At 37.7% G+C, this 13449-nt stretch overlaps 1 protein-coding gene across 1 annotated transcript in view; it reads right to left on the reverse strand.

Moving 5' to 3' along the window:
- Positions 1-13449, reverse strand: part of VAV3 (vav guanine nucleotide exchange factor 3) — a 349649-nt gene that overhangs the window by 14109 nt on the left and 322091 nt on the right. The window contains exon 25 of the mRNA XM_077765552.1: positions 7283-7412. Within this exon, the coding sequence (XP_077621678.1) occupies positions 7283-7412 (130 nt within the window). The remainder of the gene's footprint in view (positions 1-7282; positions 7413-13449) is intronic.

Genomic DNA, 13449 nt, shown 5'->3' on the forward strand with positions numbered 1-13449 from the left:
CAGAGACAGTACATGGTATATTTACTTTGAGCAGCTCTAAAGACGTGAACTACTATTAAGTAGTTGAAAAACAGTGTTCTATTAATCACCAAATTATTAAATACAATTACACATACAGTATCAAATACAATTTGATACAATTATTGTGTACTAAATATTTTATATGAAGTTTCAGAAATAAGTCTTGGAAATTTTCATTGGTTAGATGAATTTTCACTTAGGAAGATGGTGCATTTTACTGCACGAAAGTTACTATCCACTTAAAATGCGATTGTATTAAGGTAACAGTTCCCTTCTAACTCCCATCCACTGACTGCCTGTCTACCCTAATAATGCAAGTTCTCTTACCAGGCTAACTTATAAACAATTAATAAACAATAAGTTATAAACAAACAAAGGATGGAGAAATTTTAAATTGATACTATGAGACAATGGGTTTGAATGGTTCCAAAAGATATGTCTACCTAGAACCTCTGCATATGATCTTATTTGGAAAATGGGTCTTTGTAGATATAAGTTAAAGGATCTCCAGATGAGATCATCTCATGTTGGTTGGGCTCTAAATGCATTAAGGTGGGTTGTGAACGTAATGACAAGTGTCTTCCTAAGATACGAGAAAGGGATGTGACACACAGAGATGGGAACGTGAAGACAAGGCAGAGATTGGAATCACATCTCCATAAGTCACGGGATGCCAGAGGTTGCCAGTGGCCACCCAGAAACTATAAAAAAAGACATGGAACGGATTCTGCCTCAGAGCCTTCAGTAGAAACCAATCCTGCGAACACTTTGGTTACAAATTTCTGGTCTCCGGGACTGTGACAGAGTGAATTTCTGTTTTTCTAAACCACTCAGTTTATGGTAATTTTTATGGCAACCCAAGGAAACTCTGATGATGGGATTAAAACAAACATTTACATTATCAGAATTTAAATGGAATCAAACCCAAATGCCAAGTGATCAAGTAAAGAGAGGACAAAAGACTGAGCATAAGATAAAGAGATCAGAAAATAAGGATAGGTGAAAAATGGGTATGTTGAATTACAAGTGCAAGAAGGTAAAAACTAAATTAAGTGGATGTTTCAGGAGTTTGTATGTAGGAGATAATAAATACTGTCCACTATTATACAGTGATTAAACTAATAAATGGTGGCTGAGGCATTGTCAGGATATTTCAGGAATTATCAGAAATACGAAAACTTTATTATGCTATACTGAGTTAAATAAATACGAGTGACGCAAATTGTCCGAGTTTCTAACACACTGGGTAAAATGAAGGTCATGCACCTTGTCAGATGGTTAGTAGAATAACAGGGATACACATGTGGAAGGAAAGAGACCACACCAAGGCAAAGCCACCCAGGTTCTGGCTCTGTGTCCTGCAAGGCCATCTGTATGGTTCCAGTGACCAAAGACTTTGTTGACTTCTGAGAGATTGCTATAGTATTTGTCCCCAAAACGAACATACTGATGTATATTTTATTTTCAAAATGACCCATTTTCCCATGCATTTTCAAATATCAACTACACTTAGCACTTTCATACTTGCTATGTGTCCCATGGACCTTATTTTCTGACTTCATTTATTTATTCTTTTCTGAACACATGTTTCACGAAAGGAGCTGTGTAAAATTGCAATTTGAGAATGAGGAGCAAAGGAGTCTGGTTCCTAAGGTTTGAGGGAACATGACACCAGAAGAAATCATTTAACCTATATAAAAATAATACTATATTCTATGTAAACTATGAAATGAAGGTGTTAATGATTCATAAAACTCTATCTTCAACCCAGACCACTCTTTGCAGGGCCAACTGCCTACTGAACCATTGAGTATGCACAGGTCACTAAAACTTACTGCAAAACTGAATGTATTACTTTCTTCTCTTTATCTATTATATCTCTTCTGCTTCCTGGTTAGTCAATGGCTTCACCATTTGCCAGTCATCCAAGGCAAGTACTTGTGTATCATGCTATTACTACTATTCCCTTACCCAATCAATTCGGCCTCCAGAAGATATCCAAATCTGCCCTGGTCCTGGCTCCACGTTGAAGTCTTGTCCAAACGAGCATCACTCCTCTCTTGGATATCTGCAATAACTTCTTAACTCATCTCTGCTCTGCCCATGCCCCCTCCCAAGCCACTCTCATGGAGGAGATAGTGATCTTTTAAAACAAGGTAAGCCAGTTATCATTTTTTGCATTTAAAGCTCAATACAATCCCTTTGTATATATCAGAATGCACCTCCTATGCTCCAAACATGTTGGCCTTCCAATTCCTTAAACATACTACATTATTTCCTGATTAAGGGCCTTTGCACAAGATAGCTCTCTACTGTGGAGTTTCCCTACTCTCCACTACCTAACACATGGATTGTTTCACCTAGATGTCACTTCTTATAAATGCCCTTTCCAGACACTACAGGTTAAGTAGGCCCTCTTATCACACACTTTGAACTGTGCTCCTGCTTCATAAGACTTGTCAAAATTTGTGACAATTTGTGAAGTTGTCTTATGCTTGTCCTTGTCCACCAAGCTGTCCATCTTATTTACTATCGTTAACTCCAGCGTGTGGCCCAGGGCCCGGCACATGGTAAGTGCTATGTAAACATTTACTCAATAAATGAATAAGCAAATACAGTAAGGTCATATATAAGGAATGAATGGTTTCAAATATGACCTGCTCAGTATTCTACATATCCCCAAATCTGTGCACCAAGCTCCCCATGCATCTGTGGGGGTGGGGGAAAGCAGGATGCTGCCATTTTCTCTCAATCCTGAAACAGCTAATAGGATTATCTCTATTATAAAATTAAAATTATAAAATTATAATTATAAAATTATATTATATATATATAAAATTAATTACATATATATAATTAATTATAAAATTAATTATAAAATTAAAAATTTTAATTCTGAAATTATTAATCCTTAAAGTAGCAAGAATAGTACAAAGAATTCCCATATACTTTTCACTCAAACTCCTCAAATGCTAACATTTCATCATGACTGTTTTATCAATCTCTGTTATTTTTTCCTGAACCATTGTAGAATACATTGCAGACATAATGCCCTTTACCTCTAAATACTTCAGTGTGTATTTTCTAAAGGCAAAGACATTCTTCTTCTTTTATATAATCACAGTACAACTTTCATCAAAAAAACTAAAACTATTAATCTAGAAACTTCAAAATTTGTTAACTCTCTCATGCATGTCCTTATAGCAAAAATAAGTAGGCAAATAAACTTATTTTTTAGGCACAGGATTCAATTCATAACATGTTGCATGTACTGGTCTCTTCAGTCTCCTTATTTAATCTGAAACAACCTCTCAGTCTTTGTCTTTTATGATACTGACATTTTTGAAGCATATAGGTCAATTCTTTTGTAGACTGTCCTTCAAATTGGGTTTGTCTGATGCTTCCTCACGATTAAGTTCAACTAATGCTTGTGGCAGCAGGAACACCACCAAAGTGATGCTGTCTATTTCTTAGAACAGCACATTATGAAGTACATGTGATCTACCTCTTCTAAATCAAGTAGATATTAACACTGATCCCTTGATGAAGGTGCTTCTATTTTTCCTTTTGTTATTAACAAGTTCTTGTGAGAAGATACTTTGAGATTATGTGAATATAAGAATAACTAGGTTTTTTTTTTTAATTAACCAGCTCTTCTCTGTGGTCCAACTAATTCTCCCTAAATAAGACCTTGGGAAAATGTTTAACATCTCTTTATGGGTCATGAAATAGCTAATCATGAAACTTTTCCTAGTGTAATGGTCTATTAACATTCTACCTTCCCTCCTTCCCTCATGCATACAAAAAGAGAAACCTAGGATGCTATTTTTTAAAGAACATAATAAAATATCTAATCTCATTCATCATTCATAAAATGAGAAAGCTAAATCCCAGACAGGCTAAGTGACTTGCCTAAGGTCAGACAGCTACTCAGTGGCAGACCTGAAAATAATTAAGTGCTCATTGTAGAGCAAGAATGGCAAAAGTCAGTTCAGTGTCCATCAAATCCATAAGCCCTACAGATATGCAGGCTGATGAAGGCTAAGGCAGATCTGCTGTGACAGTTTTAGGCAAGTAATGGGATTCTTACTCAGATCCACAGGACAGGGCAAAACATCTTCCACAGAGTCACTGCCATTTCTATGGAAGTGCACCAGCTCACTGCTCTACCTCAGCTGTGTTTTCTTTCTTTCTGTCATTTTCTTCTCTCCTGGCCACACACATAAGTCATTCCAAGGGCGAAAATAAAGTCTCAGAGCCCTGGGAGAGAGCATTGCCTACAAAGGGATCCTAACCTAGAAATGTTATACACGTTGTGCCTAATCTGTACTCCTGTTTAATTCTGACCAGTATTATTTGTATGTTGTTCTGCACTTGTATGAGGTGGTTCTGCCATCATCTTACCATGTTTTACAAACTTGAACAATAGTTGGTAATTTTCCCAAGAATAGTCTAACCTGGCCTAGTACAGAAGCAAGCAGCCTCTTCTACAATGCCCTGGAACTTTCTTTTCCAAGGTGACTATACTATTTCAGGGGTCAAAAAAATAAAAAGGTTGCAGGCACTGAAACTCTATTTTCAACCTCTATCCAGAACACAGGGTGGACCTAGGCATTAACGTGACTGCTCTGCTTCCTCCAAAACCGTTCAGACGTAATGGAGAGGTCAGTGTGCGCTGTCCAACCCAGTATCCCAAGGCAATACTTCTTGGTCAAAATTATTTTTAGATAATATGTAGCAGCACAGCCAAAGCTATGTACAGAGGTGAGGACTATACCTACAACCTTCACGATCTTTATGGAGTGCTCTTCCTTACCACTTCTGAGAAACAGGCCATGCAGAAAAACAGAAGCAGTGTTTTAGTGAAGGGTTAACTCTTAATCAGGATCTGGTATAAAATAAGCAAGGTATATTTAAAAATCATAAAAGCAAAGATGTAAATTTCTATGAATTACAATTAGTCATTCAATTCAGAAATGTAGGAAAATGTTTGCTGTGTTAAGAGTTACTAGTAGTAATGGTGGTGTTAGAAGTAGTAGAATCAGTTGTAGCAGATAGTTACTGAGTTTCTACTGTGTACCAGCACTATGCTAAATGCTTTATAACTCCTCATTTAACTCTGAGAACCATCTTAGTATGCTTCCTGTTTTATACAAAAGTAAGTAGAAAGTAAATAAAACATGGAGAGAGTATCATAAATGTGACCTAATCTTGGAGTGCAGACCACTGTACACTTATTTCTGACTGACATACTAACTCCCTCCCTCATTTCTTTCTGGTCACTCTGTAAATGAGCTTTCCCTGACCATCCTACATAACAGCAGCAAACTCCCAACCCACACTTGGCTGAGTGTCCCCATTAAAATATAAGCTCCTTAAGGGCAGAGACTTGTCTTCTCAACCGCTGTCTTCCAGTCCCTAGAGCAGTGCCTTGTCTGGGTTAGATACTTATGCCTATCTGTCGAAGGAATGAATAAATGGATAACTGATAAACAAAAACAAACGCTGACAAAGATTATTTTTAAATGAAGATCTGCTTTTACTTCTTGACCTTCTAGCGCAGGTCTGTGCATGAACTGCCAGAGTCTTAAAAAGATGGGGCTTGGAGTATTTGAACACACAGCTCTATTTGTTGAAATATGTCCTGTAACTCTCATTGGTGTTCAAAATCATTCTGCTGGCTACGCTCTTTTCATTTAAAAGAAAAGAAAAAAAAAAAAAGGCAAAAGGCCTGTACCTCCATCCCTGGTGGCTAAATAAGCTTGAGCATTAAATACACTGTTGAACACTAGAGACAAATTTTGGATCAGGCAAGTGTGCTCATTGCTGGACAACATCCTCTGAACACCTACACGTGCCGAGCACAGAGAAGGTGCTGGGAGGAACCACGCAGGGCAATACGCGGGCTAATGACCTTCCGCTAAGGTGGGACATCTGCTCTCCCTGATTGCCAACCTCCCCCACCTTGGCTTTCTAGCAGTAAGTGAACTCAAACAGGATTTTTTAGTATAATTGACCTCCTTGGCAACATTTATGGTCTCCTGCTACTAGCAAGGCAAAGTAAAGGACTAGTAGGAAATTATACTTTTCATGTAGGGAAAAATGTCATTAACTTTGGTAGTCTTAAGAAATTTGTAGGCAAAGACTAGGCTAAAAACAGAAAGGTAACTTTTAATAGGTGTTTAAAGTTTCAAGATAAACTGTGTTCTATTTTCATTACACAAGCTGGGATCATTTATTACTGATCCTTGTGAAGAGAACTACTCAGTTATTCAAATAAAAAAAAAACGTGTCAGTTGATGTGACAAATTACTTCTATATTTACTTATACACAAGTGCATGAGATTTTCCTGATGTTGTTAGAGCCCTGTCTCCCTTTCAGTTTCTGCTTTTGGGCGGGAAAAAAAAGTTAAAGTTATAGTACATGATGTAAATTCTTTTTTCAAATACCTCTAGCTGGTCCTGTTTTGCTTAGGCTACAGATTTTAAGCGTAATAAAACGGGATTCATTTCTCCTCCAAAAGAATTTTACTTAGAAAAAAATAATATAAACATAAGGGAAGGAAATCACAGTTTCTTCGTAGAGTTTTTCATCTCAATGTTCTCATTACATGCTGTATCTACCTCCAGGAAGATTATGTGACATTAAATGAGGATGAGAAACCGGTTTTGAATTGGACTCACACTCAAACTATCACACGCTTTTGGTTGGCATGCTAATCCTGTGATGAGCTGTGGCACAGTGTTCATGCTGCAAGAAAGTGGCTGGGTTATACTTGTAAACACTGGCATCAGAAAACATGCTGTCGCCATTTCAAAATTCTGAAAGTAATCACTGAAACAGAATCATAAACAGATTTGGGATACCAGGTGATAAGGGGGAGCTGCAGACCAGCCTGGCTTAAACATCGTGAACTCAAACAGCATTATGATCACAAGCATGTAGGGAGTTAAAGAGAGTTGGGCTACTATAAACAGCACCGAAAAGTACAAAACTTACATATTAACATACCCTTTACACTTCGGTTGGATTTCTAAACACAAACATGACTTTTGATTTGGCACAAAGAACTATGTCTAGGATACATTCCTATACCTGTTGGTCCATCTAATTTTGCTTAGCTCCAGAAAAAACAGCCCTGGCTAAAGAGATCAGCATATTAACTGGCTATATTTCAAAATTTGGAATGAAGATGTTTAATGTCACTGTGTCTCCAATCCTTAAGTGACAGCAAATTGTACTCTTAATTGCAGTACTCACAGCTGTGGCCCACTCTATTACCCCGCTGTCCAGCCGGATGCTCGGGCTCCTTGTATGGAAACTGCAGGGTCGTATCCAAGGTTCTGAAACCTTCTTTAAGAGAATGATGCTTGTAGTACTCCACAAGTTCCTTTAGGATAAAAGAATTGAAGATTTTTTTTTCATAAGGACAGTTTTGATTTCAAACACATGAACATAAACACATAATTATATACAACATAAGGATGACTGATTTAATGCCAAATTGTCAGTAAGTATATAGAAGGGTAAGTAAATGATACTCTCCCTGCTTTCTGGATGTACATGGTAACTAACTACTAATTGTCCTTGCTACTCAGGCCACAGATAATATGAGTTACCTCCTATTGTTATTCGTGGATAGAGAATATCCTTCAGTCAGATGTGGTAAATGAAAAGAAATCATACTAACCTTCAATTTCAGAACAGTAATTATTGTCCTCTTTTTTTATAATACTTGTTTTTCTAAATGAAAATAAAGGGAACAGCTGTATGCTGAATATATAACAATTTCTAGTTTCCTGTATTTTCTTTCAACATAGCAGGAAAACAAACTTGATTCTAAATGTTCTTTTCCATGGTAAACCCAAGTTGATAAACCACAACTGATACTTGACATTATTTCTGGCTTACAATGAAGTGTTAGTGCCCTTCCACAGCTCTGCATATCATCTGCTACTTACAGAGGTCAAAGACGTAGTATGACCATTTTCCCTTATACCTAATATGCCTTAAATATACCCAAGCCTAATATAATAACCATCCACCATCTCCCATACTAAAATTTCAGGAAATTTCTCTTGAGATGTCAGTTTCATAGATGCTGCACAAATCTGAATCCCTCTACTTTAAGCAGAAAATGAATAATAATTAATTCATAATGGAAAAATGAGTATTATTCCTGGAAGAAACTACTGGCGTATGTTCTTAGAAATAGCTGAAATGAAAAGCAAAATCACTTCTAACCTTATTATTCAGTACTTCTATTACTGCTTAAAATTAACAGTGTAAAAGTAACTCACTCCTTCTAAAAACCACACTGTCATCAACTCATAACTCTATTCAGTGGCTATGTTAAAGTTCCCAAAACAAATCAACTGGGCCAAAATCACTCAAAAGAAGCAAAAGAGAATCATCAATGATTTATATTATTTATGATTTACATTATTTATGACTAAACTCAGATAAGTTGTGGAATGCATTGTGTGGGGGAGTTCCAGGGGTCTCAAAGATTATGAAGATAAAGCTACTGCCCTCCAGGACTGTTCACTTTTGAAGTTAGGAGTTATGGGCACCCAAAGACAAGAGAGAGAATTTCCTTTTGTAAGCCCCATGGAGAGGATGGGGAACAGTTGATGATGGAGGTAGCCTGGCTTAAACTGAAGAACAGGCAAAGTTTCAGAAGCCAGGAAGGCGGGAAAGATTATTTTAAGTAGAGCAGTCAAGCTGCAAACAGACATAAAGGTAACTGAGTAAAGGCCACATTAATAAACCAAAAGCAGCACAGTTTGGTTGAAGCACTGGATAAAGCAAACGGAGATTCTTTAACTCCCACATCTGTGAAATGGGGATAATAAACCATTTCACAGACCATAGTAAAGAATGTAGAAAGTGGCTGGTACATGTGAATAATCGTAACATCTCTCATGAGCCTATGTGCCAAGCTTCTCACAATCTCTGCACAGCTAACAAGAGGAAGGCTTAGTCCTCATTGATACTTAAGTCTCAGGGAAGTTAACTAACTTGTTGTGCAAGGTTGCACAGCTGATGTCTGTCTCTAAAGCTTGTGCTCTTAACTACATCATACTATTAACAAGTAGTGCCGGGCAAATGTTAATACATAGCAACAGAGGCAAAAGGGAAGGAGTATTTGCCAAGTGTCCATGATGTACCAAGAACTTTGTTTTCTTAGATCTAAGATGCTAAGGTTTTATGCATGTTTTCACTATTTATGAATATATTGATATCTATAGATCTATCTACAAACATTTCTTCTTTCTCTTTTGAGCCCAGATTATGGGGTCCTGGATGAAGCAAAGGAATCGGGAATCTGAGCAACTTAAAAATAAAAGAAAATCAAAATACCAGATAAAAGTTTATATCCTCAAGGTGGCTTCCATAATCAGAATATGGCATTCTTTAATGTTGTTAAAAAATACAATTTTGTAAGGTCTCTGTAAGAACTGTACATATATATTGCACTGCTGATGCAAATGATTATCAAAGCACTCTTCTCTTAGTCTTATTATTTAAACTGAGTAAAAATGTTTTTTCCTTAATAAAAATATGAAAATAAGCCTGAAATTAACTCTAAGCCAATAAGATGAACTTCAATGTAATTCTGTTATAAATAATATGAATTTTATGCATTATATTATGGATTTGGATGAATTAAAGCTGAAGTTGGCTAGAAACCACGGAATTATCATGCTGAACAGTACTTGGTGATCATTTCATACCTAACCATCTCCAAATTTTATGGAAGAAAAAAAAGACTTTTCCAAGGCCTAAGGGCCATGTGGCTTGGTAAGCTGCACATACTCTTTTATTACTTCCCTAACGATGGAAGAGATTTTAGTTCCATTTTTACAGTCTTATGAGGGTAAATCTTCCTACATGTGTCTAACTGGGTAGAATTAAATTGTGCCACAGTGGGTCTTTTCCAATTTGTGCCTTTATGCTTTCTGTATTTTAGTCTAATCCACCCCTGCTTTAGCAGTCGTTGACCTTCAGGTACTACAAGTAAATAAGAAGACTCTAAACAAAAGAAATCGCTAAGCTTTCCTTATCTCACACTGACACAGCAGTGTCAACAATTCAAGCCTCTCTGAAAAATAATGAGAGTCCGTCATTCCAATTACCAAGGAAACAGGCAATGGAGATGATTTATAAACAGCATTTGGACATGGATTGTCTGGCATACATGAAAATTAGAACAAAATTAATGCCTTGTAATCTGGATATAGAAATTCGTTTAGAATTTGAATTTAATGACTAAGAGAAACAAAGATTTTGATGAGCCAAGCTATTGAAACCCAAGGGGAAAAGCTTAGGTCACAACCACCTAAGGTCAATCTTCTCTTTGAGAAACTGGTGAATTTAAAACAAATTCTGGAGTTTGCTTGCGTTTCACATCCTTTCCAAATTAAAATTTAATTCCAGGCCCTAGGAAGTGTCATAGGTAGAAGAATACAACTTTACCACCCATAATGGGAGCATACGGAACTGTTCTCAAGAAAGTCAAATGCACAGACCATTATGTCCTTTTAATGGAAACTGTATTCTGTGACACCAACATGATAAAAGATAACTCCTTGAAGTTGTATGGTCCTGATTTAGAGAAGCCTCTACATTGCCAGAGTGAAATCAAAGGTGCCTATTCATTCTCTCTCTCCTTCTAAAGGGGCTAAAAGAGAAGCCATTCCTGCTGATCAAGTATCCATGTGGCATTTCTGAGTTCAGGTTTAAAGGACAGCAACTACTGGGAGGTTCTTGCTACAGATGGATTTGCGAATTTGAAAGCTGCTTTAGAACAGTGGAGTCATTCTGAATTCTGCAAAAACAGTAATGACTTCACAAGGTAAGGGTGCATATACATTTGTTCAGTAAACGGACAGAAACAAAAGGGGGGGGGTGGTGACTCCAGACCAGTTCCACTGTTTAGCAGTTTTTACAGTTTTTTGCTAAACCTGACAAAAGCGTTTGCCCAAGACAGAGTTTTCAGCTCCTTATCTTTCTTTTTACAATTATATACTTTTGCTAATGGTTTTTAGTTCTGCTGGAGTTATGCTATTGATTCTGAGTTCCCTGCCTTTAACCTCCATGCTATGTGCTTCCTTACATAAGGTGCTCTCCTCTGGATATGGAGGGCAAAAACATGCAAGTGTCTGTAGCAGTGGCCTGTCTGATATTTTATACCTACCAGGTAAGGCAGAGCTTGCTTCAGCTCTGTGACAGTACTTTTAATCCTCTCTCCAGAAGGTCACTGCAGTAACTTTCACTACTCTCTGGTGCACATTATTTGAATTCTGGGGCTCTGCTGCTTACAGCAGAATCACAGCTTTGTATGTAGATAGGAACTCAAGGGCCTATGTCCGCTAATCCAGGTCACGAAGTATTTACTGGCGTTTCACTTGGAACCTCGGCTGCTGCTGAACTTTTTTGAGCTGAACCCAGGGACACAAAGCCGAACTGATTGGCCTTTTCCAGTGACTATTCCTTTCATCCTCTTTGCTTGTCTCCTCGGATGGGAGTTCCTTTTGTTACTTTCAAAGTTGGCAAGGCTGGCAGTCATCTTTGGCCCTATAGCATTTTTTTTTTTTAAGTCTCATATTAACTAAAATACCGTGGAGCAGCTTCATTATCATCCACGGAAGTTCTGCAAGGGAAGGCTCATGCTGGTATTTCTCGCAGCGAGGTAGAGACCCCCTGTGCGTGCTTTCATCATGTCTCGGCTGGGGCTGCCATTCATTACTTGTGCACCCACTTGCCACCTCCCTCCTAGGTTTTCATTTTAGGAAAAACCTCCTCAGGTCCAGTTCTCTCTGTGCACGGCTTGCCTGTTCCAACAGAACGTAAGTCACTTCCAGCAGGGAGGATGCCTGGATCTTGGCTACTAATTTGACAGGACTCACACTTTCCTGGACATGATCTTGCTGCCCATCCTTAACTTTTGAATTAGAAATGTGATATTTATGTCCAAAGAGGTTTTCTGACTTTTCTTTCAGCTCAAGACACTTCCAATTCTTTAAAACACTAATCCCTGTCTCGAAGCAATTCTAAATTTTTAGAGAAGGCTTTCAAGCTGGCCTATTTTGTAAGGCTCTCTTACATTCAGTTTTTAACTTTAATGTTTAACATCTGCAAAGTGCTTTGAGATGTTTTCCAGAGGATGCAGAATGTATCATTTGATTGATGGCTCAATCAATGAGTGGTCCTTCTCAAAGTTACTCCAAGTACTTGTAAGTGCCCTTACAAATGCATCTTGTATCTTGTGTCCAAATTCTTCATTATCTCAAGAAACTCTCAAACTTGAGAAACAGACTTGAGACCACTTTTATGGAACTATGAACTTTTTCTTTACTGTGAGCAATGCCTATGTAATGCTATATAAGTACTGTTTCATGATATACATAATATGCACTAATCAAATTATTAAGTTGTACTTTTTTAAATTGTAAGACTAAAATAATCTTTGCGCATTTGAAGCATCTTCGCACATCTGAAGCAACTTGGTAATATACTATTTCTACTTAAATATATAATGCCTATGATACACCCCAACTGTTGTTGGGTAAAAATGTTACCCTGTTAATATTTCATTGTCCAAGATAATGAAGCAGAACCATAGCATGGATGATTTAAAATAGCAGAAAACACAAAAAGCCTTTCCATTTGACATTATATTGTGTTTTGCATGAAATGAACCTGTGAGAGGTATTTTACCAAATTACAATTTTTTGGATATTATTAAAAATACCTTCCTGACAAATATCATATGTTTGCACGTATAAGAGGATTAGGAGGAACTTGATGGAGGAACAAGGGGGAGAAGAAGGGCGGAAATGGTGGGGGAAAGGGAGAGAGGCAAACCATGAGAGAGTCTTGAATGCTGACAAAAACTGAGGACTGATGGATGTTGGGGGGAGGAGGGATGGGCATGGAGGAGGACACTTGTGGGGATGAGCACTGAGTGTTATGTGGAAACTAATTTGACAATAAACTATTTGTAAAAATAAATAAATAAATAAAGCCTCAATTCTAATAAAAAAAAAAAATACCTTCCTCTGGGGGCGCCTGGGTGGCTCAGTCAGTTAAGCATCTGACTTCGGCTCATGTCATGATCACATGGTTCGTGGGTTCGAGCCCCACATCGGGCTCTGTGCTGACAGCTAGCTCAGAGCCTGGAGCCTGCTTCGGATTCTGTATCTCCCTCTTTCTCTGACCCTCTCGTGCTCACACGGTCGCGGCTTCTCTCTCTCTCTCTCTCTCTCTCTCTCAGAAATTAAAAAAAAAAACAAACAAAAAAACCTTCCTCTGCCCAAATGAAGAGATAGAGGCAGAGGAAGGGAAAGGAGAAAAGATGCATATGTGAAGATCTGCTCTGTTAGTCAAACCCAAGGCAAAACACAAATAACTAAAAGTTGACA

Source organism: Crocuta crocuta, unplaced genomic scaffold (genome assembly GCF_008692635.1).
Source record: "Crocuta crocuta isolate KB4526 unplaced genomic scaffold, BGI_CrCroc_1.0 scaffold274, whole genome shotgun sequence".
NCBI classification, from domain to species: Eukaryota; Metazoa; Chordata; class Mammalia; order Carnivora; family Hyaenidae; genus Crocuta; species Crocuta crocuta.